Here is an 18,658-nt window from a genome sequence, read left to right as displayed (position 1 = left end):
ACCAGCATGGCTCAAAGTTATTCAACTTTGACAGTTTTTAATCTTTTATAATAAACTACTGTAACTCAAAACAAATGCACTTGAATTTGCTTGCGGATTTCTTTTTTACATCGTTAAATAAATGGAATCATAAGGCATAATATAATGTAGAGAATCAACGAATAAAAGAACAAGTTGATTTGTTTTAATATGAAGGTGAAAATATGTGTCCTGATTTCCACATGCATTATTCCGAGCGCACATCACGCAGGAGGACTTTCACCTTGTAGTGAATCCACACTAAGAACCGAGAGTGTAAATCACTTTGCACAAAAGAGTGACTTAAGCATCTTAAAGGGGTATGAATCAGGCCCAACATATCTATGCAACTCATGTTAAAATCCTGTGCAAAATGATTCAGAAGCACTACTTACTAGTCTTTGGCCAGACAGCACTTCCAAAAGAGCCAAGAGCTTCACCCCATCTTTGATGTCCTCAAAAAGGTCGTTAACCTCTAGTGGTGGTTTATGCTGGAGGAGAGAAAACACAACTTTAACATGCAGAAAGTAAACATCATGAAAAATGACTGTAATTAGAGATTATTGAACCATTAGATCCAGTAGAACCAGTGATGTTTTTGTATTGTTGATTCTATAGTGTGAGAGGATATTGGTATTCTAACCCATTACCAGAGGAGAAACCAAATGCTGTTTGTGAGAAACAGGCTTGTTAGCAACAACTACAGAGCCTCCCTGCAGCTGAAAAGATGGTGCTTTTTCCTCAGCAGTGGCTTGATGCCCAGTCCTGAGGCGATGGTACTCATTTAACCCTAACTGGATACTGTGTCCTGATATCATATCGACACATTTACAGAGCTGTGTAATCCTCAAGATGAATGACAGTGTCATAATCTATTGTATTACACAGGCAGCACAGCGTAGGGAAACTAAACAGATGTGTATTTTTTCAGCAGAATGAAGCTTTAATTAAAAGGAAAGCTCACCATGGGAATTCTTTATTTGGCACAGTATACAGGCCATTTCACAACTCAACATACTTCATAACAGGATGCAGTTGGCTGCCTATTTGGGGCAAAGCTGTGTGAAGAGGTCTGCCCTGTTATTCTGCACATGTACACTTTTCTTCTTTTCACAAAAGTGTTGTAGAGGTGTGTGATATGTTTAGTTTCTATTCAAATATTATTTAATTGTTTTAAATGTCTTTGACCAATACTGGTTCAAAAACATGCACTTTTAAGTGATCAGACATCTGAAGACGTGACCTTTTGACTCTATTGTAATTGTAATGGTCATGTTTCAATCTTTTCTGCCACTTTATAGAGCAAACGATGAATCGATTAATTGAGTAAATCATCAGAAGATTAATCTATAATGAAAATAATAGTTAGTTGCAGCCCTAATTATATACTTTTTTACTATAAGAACATATAACTAGTCTGTTCCTACTAGTCAGATTAAAACAAACAAAGTAATCGTTTACTTTTCAGTCATAAAAAGTAAATAATAGTTTGCTAATATTCCCAATCATACAAAAATAGTCTCTGTAGTTAAAAGAATCAACCTCACCCTGGAAAATCAATTTACAGAGTGACAGTGTCACATGAGTATAGTCCTAACAGTGGAAAAACTGTGAGAATCACTGGAAAGGTGATAAGTAATACACTATCAGAGGAAATGGACACAAAGCTGCGAAGGGAAAGCATGACAGCTGGAGGAAGTTTAAACTAGATAATACACACTTTCAACCACAAAAAGGATATTCCACTAAAACTAATATTCATCATTTTTTAACACATGACTTCCAGTAGAGCGTTTATTATCACTGCGAGAAGTCTTTAGCGCACTGACGTGATCTACTGTAACGTTTCCAGTTAAATAAGCCAATAATCTCTGTCATACAGGAGCAGCTGCAATGTAAATATGACTGTGTGAAAGCTCTTTCATGATGTGGCTTTTTTTCTAGTAGCCCTATTGGTATGCACAGAGAGTGAGCCGGGCGCAGCGCATGAATAATGAAGAATAGACCAACTGAGCGTTTCTACGTTGGCCCACCACATAACTGAGATTCTTCTAAAGTTTTAGAAGCCATGCTTTGAACTATTGTGGGCAGATTAGGCTCAACAAAAGACCCTTCTGAACCAAATCTCTTTGGTTCCAGATCCAGATCTAACCCCTGTATCTGTGTCTGATTAGTTGTACACTCTGATGTGTCATCTGTGATTAGAGTCACATAAAGATTACACGTTACTTTTTCTGCATTTTGAACAATTTTCTGGGAAATGTTTTGGTCGATTTCTGTTTACTTATAGTTCTGTTTTTCACTTTAATGCATAATCTAATAAACGTTATGTTATTTTAGGGTCATAGTGTGTGATGTAATACAGCATGTGAGCATGTGTTATTTTTGTGCACTTAGTGCCTTCATGGACCTTAGAGACAGACGACTGCCTGCAGGGAATTGTCCTCACCCTCTTGCTCACCATCTGCACACTGCATCACTGTCCCTGCCAATCCACAAACACACACACACAAATACCTATACTCACACACACAGGTGGACGCACACAAATACCTAATACACCATACAAATACATACACACCACCCACCAGTTCCTGCATAATTCCATAAACCTCCCATATGTCCACACAAACACACTCCACTAGTGGTACAGAAAGCTCATCCGAGTATAAATGCTCCTATGGAGATTCTTGAAAAATGAACTGCAAAGATGCCTCTGAGATGAGATGTGGAGTAATGAGCTCAAGTCATGTCTGTGTCGTCTTTCCGGCGAAGCAACAAGCAGCATGTCTCTGCCATGACCTTTTCAATAGTTCTCCTCTCGGGAAAACAGAACAGAAAAAATCCAAGGTATAGTGTGTGTGCTCCTTCTCCAACATTAGATCCAGCAAACTGTTATTACAAACAAATTTTCTGACATCCAACATGATTTGAATGCTTAACAAATGAGGTAAATGATGTCATTATTTACAGTTAACTGGACAAACTCATTTATCCTGTGCAAGCGTCATTAGAAGAGGCCATTATTATTGCATGGCAAAGCTCGTCTTGCAGTCAGATCTCTCCACAGGCGTGACGGGTCAGTAGACTGAAATACCAGTGACCGAAGAGACGCAACAATCATGAGGAGCGATAAAAAATAACTATTCCCCCTGATGAAATATTAGCATAGCACAGCCTCCAACTTCATCGTGATGTAATTGCTTTGACAATTTGTGTCACATGTGCCTGATGGGCTTGTAAAGTCCTACAATGTGCAAAGCCTGACGAGTTGTTTAAGATAGCTGTGTGTAGTGTAAGAAGCAGAGTGCAAGGATGGAAATTCACACTTACCTTCGCTAAATGAGAATTGATCCATTTTGTGAAGGTTCTCTTCTGCACCGCCTCTTGCTCATCTGAAAATTAAAGGCATACAGCACATTTTAATACAGGATGGATGCCACATGCTCTCCCTGTTGACTGTCATACAGTACTTGAAACAGAGCTTGTGATATTGACAGAGGACACACAATCAAACAGAGAATGGATGTAATAAGACTTGATAATCAGCTGTAACAGAATTTTTTTTTTGCATAAAGAAGTGGCTGTGAATTGATTCTAGATATATGGATATGGTTGGGTTTATAGCTACCACAGAGGCATAAAATGCATGAAATATTAATCCAAAACTATAATCTTTGACAGTCTTTGTCAGTCACCTTTTACCAGCCTGAATCCAACTGTATCCGACCTCACACAGTCTGATATTAAAAAAAACTGCCACTGGGTTGTCAAGTAGCATTGCAGCATCCATGCAGCAAGCATGTTAAGAACTTCTGCAACGACTGGATGTGTGCAACGAGAACAGCACAAGCTTGCCGGAGCTGGTATAACAGATGCTCCTAACAAGTGCTCTCAAAAAGAAGTCTGTGGGGTGATTAGAGAATGAGTGGAGAGGAAATTTCTGCCAACATATCTCCTAAACCCCCCTCTGTGCTCAGTAATAACATGCGTGATTGTTTAGGTCACCCCCAGCCTCTTTTGTGGTCTATTAGTATATTCAGCCCCGGTTCCTCATGCATTATGCAGCACCTATAACAAAACAACTGATTTCTTTGCTTTAGTGATTCTGTTGTCGTGATGGGGACCGATCTCTAACACCCTGTCACTTGTGCCGGTAGGCTAATGCTGCACACTGCACAGAGTGGCCATTTTTAAACATCCACCCTTACAGATATAGACAGTAGTCACGTGTTTAAGGAAGCAATGCAAACTCTATACAGAGAGCAAAGACATCACGTTAACCCACAGGCAAATGCTTCATCACTGATGCACATGGGATGCCCACCGAAGCAGAGAACGCACACACAAACACACAAACAAACACACACAGATGCCACACACATACAGCTGTGTTTGTGCAGTATCATAACTAGTTCACAGAGCAGGGACCGTTAGCATATGTTATTTTTCCAGCTATATCCCAGATAATCTACGTAGCTCCACACAGATGAGAGATGATGGGTGCTGCTGCCCTACTTACCACGTAGATACTGAAAAAATCCAGTGACCAGATTTAACGAAGTCTTCCTGACAGATACATCCTTATAGTGAGCCATTCTACACCCCACTCTCCGGCTTTCTCCCTCTGCGTTTCATGAGTTCCAAGGTACATATATGTAGGTGCGATAATAAGATCCACAGTGGAAAAACTGGCACAAAAACACACAGCTGTCCTTTTCCCTATTTTTCCAGCAGGAAGCAAAGCAGATCTGGCTGCCTGGTTTCCCCGGTGAAAGCAAAAAAGCTGCTGGAGGCTGTGATGAATACGTCCCCTCCTCCCTCACACTCTCATACACAGACACACTGACACACACACACACACCCACACACACACACACACACACTCACACACACACACTCACACGCACAAAGCAGAGCAGAAACCACCTAACAGAAAGCTTGATCTACAATCCCATCCTTCCTTCTTCCTGTGTTTTTCCCATCCAGAGGAGCCATGCCTGTGTGGATGTGCACAGCCCCCGCTGCACTGCCTCGCTGTATCATCGTACCGTCTGAGGCTGGGGAGAGATCAGCTAGGAGCGAGGCTCCACCAATCAGCATGTGAGAAGAGGTGATGTCACAGCCTTGGCTGCATTATCCCGATTTAAGCTTGGGTTTTGTGTGTGTGTGTGTGCGCGTGTGTGGGGGGTGTTTGTATATAAGATTGATCTAATCCTAATGAGAATGACTATTTTATAATAGCATTAAAATGTTCAAGACAATGATGACACAAATGTAAAAAAAAAGAAAAAAAAAAAGAAAAATCACTTTCTGGCTGTAACATTGAAAGTCCCAAAAGACTTATTGATTAAATAGACCAAAACCAAAATTAATAGACTGCTGCACAAAGCTCACCATGGTGCAACTAATCTTAATAATTCATGCTGAGGCTGGTGAATAACATCTACCACCTGCTCCCTTCTCAGCGTCAACGCTATTGTGACGGCAAAGCAGACACACCCACCCCGGGATTCCCGTTGCATGCTCAGTATCATGTCAAAGCCCTAAAGCCTATCACTTTCTTTCACTTTTTTGTAAAACCTCCTGTAAGACATAGCAGAACCACTTCAGCTCTGACCAGTCTGTTATTCTATTGGACTCCACTCTTCTGAGTATAATAACATACAATAGTGAATAAGTATGGTACAAGATAGCTTATCATTTCCTACAGAAATATCCCTTTATTCTTTCAAGACCACCGGCATACTAAAAGCTTTTCTGATATGCTAAAAATAGGCCTGAGCTTGTGATTCTATTATTACTGCTCCATAGACTGCTGGTGGAACTGGCCCAGAAAAGCTATTTGAGTGAAAATGGATTTTTTTTTTTTTATTCTGACATCAAAACAGCAAAAAGGTCAGAAGTAGCACCATTAAAACGATGTTGACAGCTGCACAAGCTGAGAACAAGGAGCTTTTAGACATACTACAATTAATGATCATAGTCATTTATGGCCAGATAAGGTTAGATATTTAACTGGTCTGTCAATAAAGACATTAAGCTAATTGATTGTAATTAAACCATTTTCATTTTATTTTTAAGCCATTTTTTTTCAACCCTTTAACACTCACACCCTACGAGACACCATATTATTAAGATTTCATTTGAATACTCTGCAGTGAATTGCATTATTTGTACAACAGAACAATCTTTTTTCAAAACAACCACAAAGGCTGAGACTTCAAAAGACGTATATATTTTCTATCATGTAATTTGTTCATATTTGTGTAAATTTCTTACATAGTTAATGTCTCACAGGCAGAACAGGGGATGTAATTATATAAAGTTATTATAAATGTTTGTTGTGCTTCTCTGTACTTTTTCTGATATGAGAGGTATAAACTTGTTTTTCTTTTCATTTAAGAAAAGAAGAAATGTCTAAACACAAGCAGCTGTACAAGAACTCTAAAAATCTAACACTGGTAAAAAAAAAAAAAAAGAAATTAAATTAAATTTTAAAAAATGACCTGAAAGGTTCTTGACCTTGAAAAAAATAGTTTGACAAAATAAGAATTCTCAACACAAGGTCCAATTGTTGTTCCTGAAACTTTGAACCTCATTTCATGGCCTTCCTCAGTGAATGGAGTTGCTTCATTAAATTCCATGTTTTGGTTACACCATAACAACTAAACCATCTCCATACCAACTAAGCAACTTCATCCTCCGAGGAAGACCACGAGATGTGGTAGAAAACACAAGAAAGTAGGGCTGCAACTAACAGTTATTAGTCATTATTGATTAATATTCAGATTATTTCTCAATTCATTGTTTTGTCTACAAAGTTTATAAAAACAATGAAAAATGCTTTATGGAATTATTTATTTAATTATTTAATTCCATGAAGCCCATGGTGACATTGTCAAATGTCTTGTTTTGTCTGATCAACAGTATTATCATGCATGACACAGAAAAGCGTCAAATCCTCACATTTGAGAAGCTGCAACCAGCAAATCTATGACATTTTTGCTAAAAAACTACTAAAAGGATTATTTGATTATCAAAATAGTTGCTGATTAGTCTTCTGTCCAAGTAGCACTACAAGTAAGATGAACCCGGTCTTGAGAGCTTTTTTTGTTGAGAATATATTTTGATTCAAAGTAGAAACTGTCATTAAAAAGAATCTGACAAAGCATTCACTGCCAGCTTTTGGTAGTTTACATGATTACTGAAGTTTTCCTGATATTCCGGCTGCTCAGTCCCAAATCCAACTACTGTAACGATTAAGGAGCTGTCCAGAGTCCTGAACTCAGTTAGATGGTTCAGTTTGTGTAATGAGATGTATTGTGCATATGTAGGTCAGGTCTGGATATACTGACTCTGACAAGCATGAAATGCTTATGTAAAACAACTCCCCATCATTGAGTCATTATGTCTTAGTCAACTGATTTAATTAAGCCTGATGTAGTACCAGTGGCTAAGTGGCAATTAAAGGAGGATAGCCCCCGCAACAAACACCACACAAAGCAACAAACCGCTAAAGCCTCTGCAATTCACGTGAGTAATGGAGTAATTAAGGTGATCTTAGGACAGATGATACCTCTGGCAATACTGTACTGTAGGTGCTTGGCTTCATTGGCCTGTGTTGGTCACCTGGGAGCACTGTAAAAGCCCTCTTACTCTGTTGTTGTTCCATTTAGTCGAGAGTAGCCCTACTTTAGCTCTGACAGGCCAGCAACAATCAAGCAGGACAAGAAACGTTTCTGTGGCTGGACTCAAGCCAGTCCATTCTGAGATGCCTCACACTGAGGATTTATTACTTACCAAATGCTTCCCTGATCCTCACAACAATACTGACAACACTAGCAAAGAAACAAATCTAAGATGAGAAGAACAGTCTGAAGTGGTAATTAGGCTCTCTGTTCATGAGATATCAGTGTGATGGCTGTCTGGCACCTGTTACTGACACTGTGGAGTAGAAGCATCTCTTACAGCTGACAACATGCATGGATGTCTTTCTTTTACTTGTTTATACTCTTACTGTGGGCTGAGTACTCCACCCCCTTGGTGAATACAGATTTCTAACAATGGGTGTGCTCTACCACAGTGGTTCTCAATGTTTTTACAGTAGGGTTTGACCATTTACAACAAAGCAGCAAATGTGTGTCACTTGCTACACATGTAGTCGTAAGTTGTTACTACATTATTAGTTGCTGTGTCACTTGACTATTTATCAGAGAGAGTAAATAAGCTAAAAATAACTACATAGCATTAAAGGAAATGACTAAGAATCGTAATAAAAAAGGTTTATATCTTCCTGCATGATATGAGATCTGATTGCGTATCCATATTTCCGGTGAGGGGATTTAGCACACAACCAGATGTCACCACAACCCTTAACCAGTTGTATTTCTTCATATCCTGTTTGACACAGCTACAGCTAAAGTGAAACCCACATGAATCCAGTCATAATGAAAGCAGTAAGCCTCTCATGCACACTCCAGCAGGCAACAGAAAGTCTTTAATTGCACCATAAGGGGCATTTAAGGCCATAAGGTGTTGCCATGCTATCGACATGTGGCACTGAGATCAAACAAACGCAGTTGTAGTACGATGACAGCAACAAGTTGTATCAAGTACAAAAATTAGTTCCCTTTCAGTCAATTCACTCACATCATGACATCATGCCCCCACGTGGCCTGATTGAAGACATCTCTATTCACACCTTAAAGGCAGATGATCTGTGGTGACATGTGTGAGGCCCCACCTGCATATATATACATCCGTCGCCACGGTCATCCCTCAGTTCTTGTTCTCATCGCTCTTCACCTCACAAAGAACACCTCTGCCGAGTCAGGCTAGCTAGCTAATTTTGAGTTTGTTTTGTCTATAAGTTTTGTATCTCAGGATGAGCACCAAGCCTAAACCTAAAAGGCAAAGAAGAAGTCTTCTGTCTGCCCCTGTCCTCAGGAGTGTGGCTTCTCCTTTGAATGACAAGGACAAGCGAGAGGCATGTCTTGTCTGTCTGGAGACTGTCCATGCCAGGAGAGCATTCACACCAGCAGACATGTTCCGCTGGCTCACAGTGTGAGGACACATTCAACCAGGGGCATGGCAACATCATCGGCTTTGTTTAAAGGGGAATCTGTGAGTGACATCTATGCTGCAGCCAGTTGGTAATCACCACACATTTTTGTTTGGTTTTACTGTTTGGATGTGACAGCCCCTTCGGTGGCTCATTCTGTCCTTTCTACTGAGTCTATGATGCACTAGAGCGCTTTAGGTTTGACTCCAGTTCAATGGCTGCTCTGCAGGACGTGAATACATGTCCCAAACTATATGTGTTGTACCGAGTGAATAGATTGAAAGGGAACAAAATGTTATGACTGTAACTGCTGTTCCCTGAAAGTGAGGAATGAGGTATCACACATGGTTGCCCCGCTGCACAGCTGGGCTTAGTGATGAGCAGCTATCGAACTGAGGGATGAGCGTGGTGACAGATGTATATATGTGCAGGTGGGCCTCACATATGTCACCACAGATCATCTGCCTTTAAAAGCATGAATAGAGGTGTCTTCAGTCAGGCCACTCGGGGGCGTGATATCCCATACTATATGTGTTACACCTCATTCCTGTCCTTCAGATAGTCATAACATTTCATTGTTTATTCTCTCTAATGTAGGTAGGTTAGTTCACATAATCAGTTTTAATATGCAATATTGTAGACTTGTACAATCAGCACTAATAATCAGCGTGTGTTCACAAGTCTACAGATTTGCTTGTGTCAATAATTCATCCGCCCAGATGGACTGTTGCTCAAGTCAAAGTGAGTCTGCAGTAACCCTCTCTGCAGGATGCCTTTAATGACAGGAAGCTGTGTTTGATCACCAGCTAAAAAGCCCAGATTACCTTACTGCTCACCATCTACAGAGTACCTAAAACCACTGGCAGTGTAATGTTTTCCAGATGTGACCTGACACCAAATTCCACTTCCTGACATGAAACACACAGCAGTAGGTGGCACTTCGCATTGCAGACTATGCCATTTATGCACTGTACAAGTAAATTCCCCAACACAGCGACAAAAGGTTAATTCTCTAATTCTATTTTGCATATTAGGTCAGATAAGATAAGTTTCAGAGCTACAGCAATTAGCCAATGCCTAATTTAGTCAATCAAAAGAAAACTCACTGGCAGCTATTTCGATGATGCATTGATGTTTAAGTCATTTTTTAAGCAAAAATGCCAAAAAAAAAAGGTAGTTTCGGGTTCAAATGTGAGAATTTGCTGCTTACAGTATAATTAACTGAATAACTTTAGGTTTTGGACTAGTGGTTAGACATAAGACATATGAAGACGTCATCTTGGACTCTAGGATATTGTGATGGGCTTTTTTCATTGTTTTATAATGTTTTAGAGGCCAAACAATAATTGAATAATTCAGAAAAATGGATTACTCTTCAATGAAAATAATTGTTTGTAGCAGTATTCAGTGGATACATGTTTAGCACATATAGCTCTGTGTTTCTCTCATTATTTTTTAAAAATTATATTGAATTCCGATTATTTCCCAGAAAGGGTTTTTCATCAGCACCTAAAAAGAGGTTTAGTGTCTGTTTTTAATTTTACTCACATTTTTTAATGTATAGCATTAACAAGCAAAAATATCTACTCAGAGAGACTTAACGTTTATACATCTTTTAATTTGCTTTCAGCAAGCTTATACCACTCTTTATGCAAGGGCATTTCTGAGCAAATAAATAAATGGCGCTAAAAGGACAGGTGTTTTTTGTGATGACACATATCAACCGCCAAGCTTAGAAAATATATTGATAATAATGACTAAATGGAAATAACTCTGCAGTGCACAGGAAACCAAATCTCTCTCAAGCAGGAACTGGCCAGCATTGGGAAAACCACAGACAAACATAACTATGGTAACAAGCTATAACATGTAAACTTCCTGATATGATATACTGTACATCCAGAAATACATCTGAACCGAGCCGAAGCAGATGCCAAAATCGACCAGACCTGTGTAGTGATGGTAGTGGCCTATGCCCTTGTAACAAAAGGGGGACACCAACAAAAAGAGACTCCCACTATCGATCTATTCTCTTACCAAGGGCAGAAAGGGTGTCAGGTTTTAGTCGGGTTCAGTGCATTGTCTGTGCATTCATGAAGCTGCAGTTGTTGTAACTCAGTATCCCATGTCAAGAGTCGGAGCAGATTAAATGTTACTGATGATCCCTGGTCTCACAAAAACTAAAAGGAGCTCACTTTAATCCAAGACTTCTGTAAAAAAATTCTCATTTTCTAAGAAGTGATTAAACAAAAGGAGAAGAAAAATTGATACGATTTGATTAATATTTTTCATTGGCAACAACATGATATGATGTGATAATGCATTCCTCTTTTAAAAAAAAACTGTTTCTCTCTTTAAAAATGAAAATCTGATTTAAAACCTCTTACCAGGCATCCCTATTTTTGTGGAAAAGCCCAAAAATAACATACCTAAAATAAAATAGTTAGTGTTCTTCAACCTTTTTCATTGCAGTCATAAAGCTGGTTTCATTTGAAAGGCAACTCTTTAAAATTTTACAACCAATAAGTCAGAACGAGTATAACTGATCCTGAACCAAAGTCACACAGAGGCTGAAGTGTCCCACGGATGGGACAGTGTCCAAAGATGTGAAGACGAGCTCATCAAAGGATCATATGTTGAGATCAGGAGTTTCAAATGTGACATCGACCACAATGTTTCCAGAATAAAACAAATCATGTTACTCTGAATACCTTCTCAATTACTCTATCTAGGACACCAGACAATGTACAATGTCTTTTTGTAGTTTGGTCACAAGATATCACAAGAATGAACATTAATTTTCTTATTAATCCAAATGAGATTATGCGCTAACTTGGAAAAATCCACACATGGTGACAAAATAGACCATGTGCACATTAAATCAAATTACTGTACCCAAATGTGTGACTCTATTATGCTTTCAAAGGCTGCAAGTGCTCGAGAAAAGGCCAATTACACACTGTAATGTCCAAAAAACCCAATATACTGTTTATTTTACCAATATACACTATATTACGCTTCAGCTCTTTTCAAAGTCACTTTGCTTAATCATTAACATACATCATAGAGTGATAAAGAGGATGAGAGAGAAAGATACAGAGTGGACAGCAAACAGATAAGATAATTAAGCAACCAATTTCAGTTTTAATCCTCTAACTGTATGCATCATGCTCTTAAGTGAGTAAGTGTACATGTGTGTGTGTTTATGCGTCCTGCCTCGCAAAAGCCGGCAAACTTCACACTGGCACACAGCCCAGGCATTGAATCAGCACAATATTACTGTACAGCGGCGCAGGAGGAGAGAAGGTTTGGTCCGAAAGCCAGCCGAGCAAAGAGTCACACTTACCCTGCAGTTTTTGCATCACATTAGTGATGTCCAGGGACCCTCGACCGAACTGCTTTGGAGAGGCCATGTCGTCTCGCTGCAGCCGTGTGACAAGGTGGGTCACGGATGCTGAGAGCAGAAGATCCTTCACTACTGTCCTGAGTGGGACATCCCCTCTGCTCCTCCCTCCCTCCCTCTCACTCTTTCTTTCTCTCTCTCTCTCTCTCTCTCTCTCTAAATTCACTGCAGGACAGGGTCCAATTGAATCTCAGGTTTCATGCAGGGACAAGCAGGTTTACTGTCCAATAGAAGCAGGTCTTCCATTCATTGCCTGCAAAAGAAAAAAAATTTTGTCAAGCAATTATCTCATTAAACAATTTTACTTACTCCTTATTAACTTATAAAATGTTTTTAAGACTACTTTTAGGACCAACTAAACTATTTAACTTTTGTTGTTCATACTGAAATCACCCTAGGAAACTCAGTTTTTAGTTACTTTGTACCTAACTTTCAGAGTATTTTTGCATTTCGAACACTCATAAGTCATTGAAAAATTACCACCACCTCAATGTGAGAGTTTTAATTAATGATTTTGTCCTTGCTTTTGTGTTAATTAATATTTTTTGATTTACATGTTTTGTTTGTGTTGTCTTTAACGCCCTGTAAAAAGGATGCAACTCCAAAAAGAAAGTATGTCGTTTTTGTAGTTTGGTTACAAGATATCACAAGAATGAATCCATATGAGATTACATGCAAAAAGAAAAAATAAATAAATAACATGGTGACAAAAGAGACTGTGATGTCATTCATTAGGTCTTTTTCAGGGAAGACATTTTGTCATGTCATCGTAGTAAAAGTAGAACTAATAATAATATTAACAATGACGGCTTCAGTTTCAATGTACTGGTATTGTGCATGCTGGATTACTGTCATACTGGCTTAGAACAGTGTAGCTGCAACAATTAGTTAATGAATCAATTAGCTGCCAACTATTAAATTAATCACCAACTATTTTGATAATCTATTAATCACTTGGAATTAAAAAAAAAAGGTCCAAATTCTCAGATTTCAGTTTCTTAAATGTGAATATTTTCAGCTTTTTTTGTCTTCTCTGACAGTAAACTGAATATCTTGGAGTTGTGGACTGTTGGTCAGGACGAAACAAGACATTTGAGGACGTCATACTGAAATTAGTAGTCATTATCTCTCCAGCAGTGTCAGGAGCAAATTAACAGGAAGTTACAAAATATAGATATATAGCTAAACAAAGCTGCAAAGATAAGATATAGCTATTTCAAGCAAGTATGAAAACAGGCATTACAGCTTCAAAAACACACATCTACATACAAGTCAAATAGTTACTGAATAGTGCACTATACTATAAACACGTGTTAAGATAAAGAGTGAGATATTTTTTTCATTTTGGTCCAAATTGGGGAAGTGCTCTCATACAGACCCAATAGCAATCCATTAAGTCTATCGCAAAAGGAAGTCGAGTTAGAAAAGGTTTGAATCAGCCCAAAGTATCGAAGTTATAGCTTAAAAAGGCATAAATGTTTCCCTCCATAGCTTCCATTACATGCATGCCTGTCGTGCACACATAATAACTATCACAAAGTAAACTTTACTCAACTATAATTTATCAAACAAAGTTAGATACCTGCACAGCTATTTGAATGGTGGTGTTTTGTGGTGTCAAAAGCGCCGGTTCAACCCGAGAGGAAGTTACCAAAACGCCACAAAACCAGAGACATAACGAGCATGAAAGCATCACAGAAAAGTAGTTCACGCCTCTGTAAACATGACCCTAACAACCAGCACGACAACAAAACACTATCATTGTAATCAAAAAGTGCATCTGACGTTTCTTCTTACCACTTTCGACACTGCAGAGCATGATAACTTTACGTAGGAAGTGTATTTGCGTGTTTGTGTGTGTGTGTGAGTGTGTGTTGCTTGGTTGCCAATGGTAACGCTGAAAATGAAACATGGTAGCGTGAAGTGGAAGCGGTAGATGATGGGAGAGGAAGAGGAGAGCGGCACGCCAGCCGGCAGCAAACTGCACCAGCTGCAGGAGGAGGGGTCGGAAATGTGTGGTCTGGTTCTTGTCCTCCTAATTTATGAGAGACAAAAGGGTTCATTCTTCGGCTGGACACACAGGAATCCCCGGTATCTCACTCTCTGTTTGGCACTTCATTGTGAGTTTATATCGTAGTGAGTGACAGTGTGCAGTTTGTGATACAAGTTTGTATATGAGTGGAGAAATACATGTACTCTTGGACTGCAGGAAGTGAAATTTTGTGCCTTTCATGACACTCAAGGCCATCTTACATAATATATGATCAATAATACAATAAACAACTAGCAGTAGTAAAACAGTACAATCATCAGTAAAACATGCAATAAACAACAAAGCAGTATTTCTCGTATTTCCATTGTATACTTCTTTATACTTCTATTCTTCACTGCAGAGGAAAACATTTTAACTTTTTACTCCACCAGTCTACCTTGGCCAGTTACAACAGTAAAATACTACTAACACATGAATGAATTCAATGCCATGTCTCAATATAACAGACACTGAAGATAATATGAGGCTTCAGCAGTCTGAGTTAGTTATATCAAGTGGATATCTGCCACATTTATAGTCCTTTTTGGCTAAAATTCCCTCTTTGTATAGTAACAGATATTAGCTTAAGATAAACTTTTAAATACATTTTTGCACAGAAAGATGACTGTGGATTTTGTCCCCCCTCACTTACATTGTAAGTGCATTATGGAGGGATCCTCTAATGGTCAGTATGAACAGGAGGAATGATTACAGCAAGAAAAACCTGTTTGAGTGTTCATTTGGGCTCCTGACTTGTGCATCGTGAACCCATCCTTTAAGACATGTACCTACCGGCATGATTTGTGACATCTGAGCCAATCATGGTCCAGTATTCAACTTACACAAGTCTGACATGTAAACTTGAAACCTGCAGTGCACATATACACTGAGAACATAAAGCAGTCAAACTTTTGAAATTAAAAATTATTTGCATATTCATATATTCAGGAATTTTAAATGAGGGAGAAGGAGAAGATGCAATTTTGAGGATTTTAATAGGATCATTTAACTTCTTTTGTGGAAAAATATAAAATCTTAAAATATATCTTGAAGGGATCTTTTAGAAAAAATCCTGTGAACAGTTATTTCACAACCACTGTATAATATGCAATAATATCCTAAAACTAATCATGCTACAATCAAGCAACAAATGAATCTTCATTTTAAGTATCTTAGCGCCACCTGCTGGACTTCTATGTGACATGTTTTCCATCATTGTATACATCAAGACAGTTTACTTCATAATAAGCCTTCTCAGTGGCTTCTTCCTTTTAAAATTGTAGGATTGATTAAAAAAAAGATGGAGATTCAAATTAAATTAACTGCCTAGCTCAGGTGATCCTTGCAAAGTGTCTATATGTATTGAAGACCCTGCTTTAATGCAGTGTTCTTAAAACCTATAAAACAGGAAAGGAATAATTGCATATAGTATCAGCTGTTCAACTGCAGAGAGCTGGTTTGTAGTGTTGTCGGCCTCTCTGAGGGCAGGAGTGGTGTGGGAACAGAGCAACAATTGAAGGAAATCCCCACAGAGACTAAGGGCTTGATAGCCTGCAAACTCTCTGGTGGATGGTTAGATTTCCATGGGTTAGCTTATCCAGAACCTTGTCAAGACATTTGGAAACTTGTCCAAGACTTTTTGCGTCACAATGAAGGTTAACTGGATCTACTGTCTTTTTATTTAACCTTTCAGTTTTATTAGGAAATGAGTGTACAGCAAAATAACATGTGTTGTGATCAGAGAAGTTGCAAAAGAACACATGTACCATGCCTTGATTTAAAAAAAAAAAAAATTAAGCCAATTGGGCCATTGTTGAAATGTATTGATCCTAAGGAAATGATGCAAAAGGAAACAACCCTGTTTCCCAGTGTTATGTCCCACACAGATAAGCAATGCACTTGCTAATTTTAAAGCCAGAAAGGGAAGGAAGCATGACAGCAAAGTTTCCGCCATACCAAACACTGTTGAGAAAAAAAAGCAAAAAGCCTGTCTTGGAAAAAGCTTAGTGTTCGTCTGTCTGCTTGGAGTCAGTGTGGAAACTAACATCAGCCTGGTGGAATAATGGCACAAAATGATACGCATCCCATGTTGGAAATACTAAAATCATTTAATCTCGGTGAGTGCGTCTGTAATTGTTTCTTGTAGTAATTGTAGGTGAAGATCAAGGAGCAGTGTCCAAAAGCTGTAGCCATGCTTACTGTCAGAGTAACACGTTGTATTGTAAAATGCAGACATGCTGGTTTGTGGTGGTAGTTTCACATGAAAGCCTGTATTATCTCCAAAATGATCTTTCTATAGACTACAGCAACACACACTATTTTCAGATAGATGCATTTTGCATTTGGAAAATCATCAACTGTCTGAATAAAGTACTGAGTGGTTTAGGGCCAAAATAAATATCTGATTTGCTGCTATTGTTAAGAATTATCCAGACCACTCAGGTCGGTCTTACTGCTCCCCTGGGTCAAAACTAAGAAAACTAGCATTCAGCAACTTCCAGGAAAACAAAGAACTGCTCAAAGTTCTCTTGGATAAAGGCTTAAAACTTTTCCGTTTGCCACTGCCTTTTATAAAGTTAAATTTAGAGCTAGACAGATTTTGATCTGTCTCTTCTTAAATTCTATTTGTATAGTTTTATATTACTTTGTTTTTCTTCTGTATCTATTTTTTTTATGTCTTATATAAGGGACTTCCAATTGCCTTGTTGCAGAAAGGTGATATACAAATAAACTAGTCGTACTTTGCCTTTTCTTGGTCGATAGGTCAGGGAACATTTGTAATCAATATTCATGTACAGTACATTATCATTTCAGGATTTACATGAAAATCAAATGATGAAGTTTGTTTTGTTGTCAGCCAGGTTGGACTTCAGCACAGTGAGCTGTACAATCACACTAGTTAGACAGTTAACCCACACAGCGGGTATGATGTAAGATTTTTATGTAATGTGCCCAGTATAGCAGTGCCCAGCAATACCAAATCAATAGGAACAAAATTTCCATTTGGCACGTACAGTATGAGATCTACTTTATTCTCATGATACATCTCTAGAAGCCATCCTCCTTGTCTATGCTAATAAGATTTTATCTTGCATTTTAAATGCAACTGAAACTGCCATCTGGGGAAATAACCTTCCTCATATTTACAACAATACAATGCATCCGGCCTTACATTCTGCCACAGTTTCCAGTCGTTTAATGTCTTCAGGAGTTCCCCTTTTTTCTGACACTCTGCACTGATTTTTTATTTCCAGGTGATATGATTCTAGCCTTCTGTTTGTCTATGCTTGTGGGCCTGCTGCTTGGTGCGTTGGTCTACCTTCTGTTGACCTGGGCATCCAGACGCAGGGCCACCGCCAGGATCACCAGGCGCTCCAAAAAGAAGTCCCGCACTTCACAAGCACAAACCCCAATGACCAACCAGCTCGGCCTTTACCGAAGCACTTTTCTGAGCGTCTACAGACAACCCTCTCTGGAGCCAGTGGGCCCTCTTGGGCTCAAACCCGGGGCAGAGACCTCCACCTTTCGCCCGCTGGCCAAGAGAAGCAGGGCTGAGCTGGAGATGGGAGATGACACCCAGGTCACCATGCCTGAGGATACGGCGGCTTCAACCTCATCGGATTCAGCATCCCTTGTGCCAAACAAGAGACATTCCTTCTGGTTGGGCGGCAACGGACTTAAGGGCTTCCTCCCCTCGCAGACTCCCCCTCCTGCATATGACAGCGTCATCCATGCCTTTGAAGAGACTTGCACTTGAAACTGTCAGCATAACTACAACAAGAAGTGGAAAAGTTAAATTACAGTTGACTTTCTGTTCTGGCTGTGTTCTGCTCTTTTATAAGGGACGGTTATGTCTGCATACTGGGAGATCAGACCATCCCTGCCACTTTTCAGTTTGTCCTTAACTGATTTTGCTGCAGAACAGCTATGAAATGTCAGCTCAGTATATATGTTATGGAATATTAATAGTTCATGACCATTTGCAGGGCATCTCATGACATGTTGTGGTCCATCAGTTGAGGCCTGGGGGTAGATCTTGCTGTAATCGTGTGAAGATGAGAGAAACACTGTGTGCTAGATAGTTATATTATCTAAAATCACAATAAAGATTGAATGGTGAATTTATTCCAGTGTTTGTGCT

The 18,658-nt window shown here is 39.1% G+C and overlaps 2 protein-coding genes across 6 annotated transcripts in view; one reads left to right on the top strand and one right to left on the bottom strand.

The window, feature by feature from the left end:
• syne1b (spectrin repeat containing, nuclear envelope 1b) overlaps positions 1-14,243 on the bottom strand; it is an 86,921-nt gene extending 72,678 nt beyond the window's left edge. For 2 of the 4 annotated variants that reach the window (XM_044374229.1, XM_044374232.1), the window contains exons 1-4: positions 14,068-14,243; positions 12,429-12,738; positions 3,352-3,413; positions 414-509 (exon numbers count right to left, since the gene is read on the bottom strand). In XM_044374229.1, coding sequence (XP_044230164.1) covers positions 414-509; positions 3,352-3,413; positions 12,429-12,495 — 225 coding nt within the window. In that variant the 5' untranslated portion in view covers positions 12,496-12,738; positions 14,068-14,243. Of the gene's footprint in view, positions 1-413; positions 510-3,351; positions 3,414-4,540; positions 4,842-12,428; positions 12,739-14,067 lie in introns of those variants that run through there. The other 2 variants (XM_044374231.1, XM_044374230.1) reach the window with 2 other exon arrangements.
• A 103-nt stretch (positions 14,244-14,346) lies between these two features.
• On the top strand, positions 14,347-18,642 carry myct1b (myc target 1b). Of its 2 annotated transcripts, none has more exons than XM_044374363.1 (2): positions 14,347-14,605; positions 17,772-18,642. In XM_044374363.1, exons 1-2 carry the CDS (start codon positions 14,422-14,424, stop codon positions 18,272-18,274), a joined length of 687 nt encoding a protein of 228 aa, XP_044230298.1. In that variant the 5' UTR covers positions 14,347-14,421; the 3' UTR covers positions 18,275-18,642. The 2 variants fall into 2 exon arrangements, with proteins under 2 accessions (XP_044230298.1, XP_044230299.1); XM_044374364.1 differs by lacking the exon at positions 14,347-14,605 and adding an exon at positions 16,281-16,634.
• Positions 18,643-18,658: the final 16 nt, after the last annotated feature.

The sequence above is a fragment of the Thunnus albacares genome, chromosome 15 (assembly GCF_914725855.1).
Source record: "Thunnus albacares chromosome 15, fThuAlb1.1, whole genome shotgun sequence".
Lineage (NCBI taxonomy): Eukaryota > Metazoa > Chordata > Actinopteri > Scombriformes > Scombridae > Thunnus > Thunnus albacares.
Note: the sequence above shows the minus strand (reverse complement) of the source record. Positions and strands in the feature narration are given on the sequence as shown.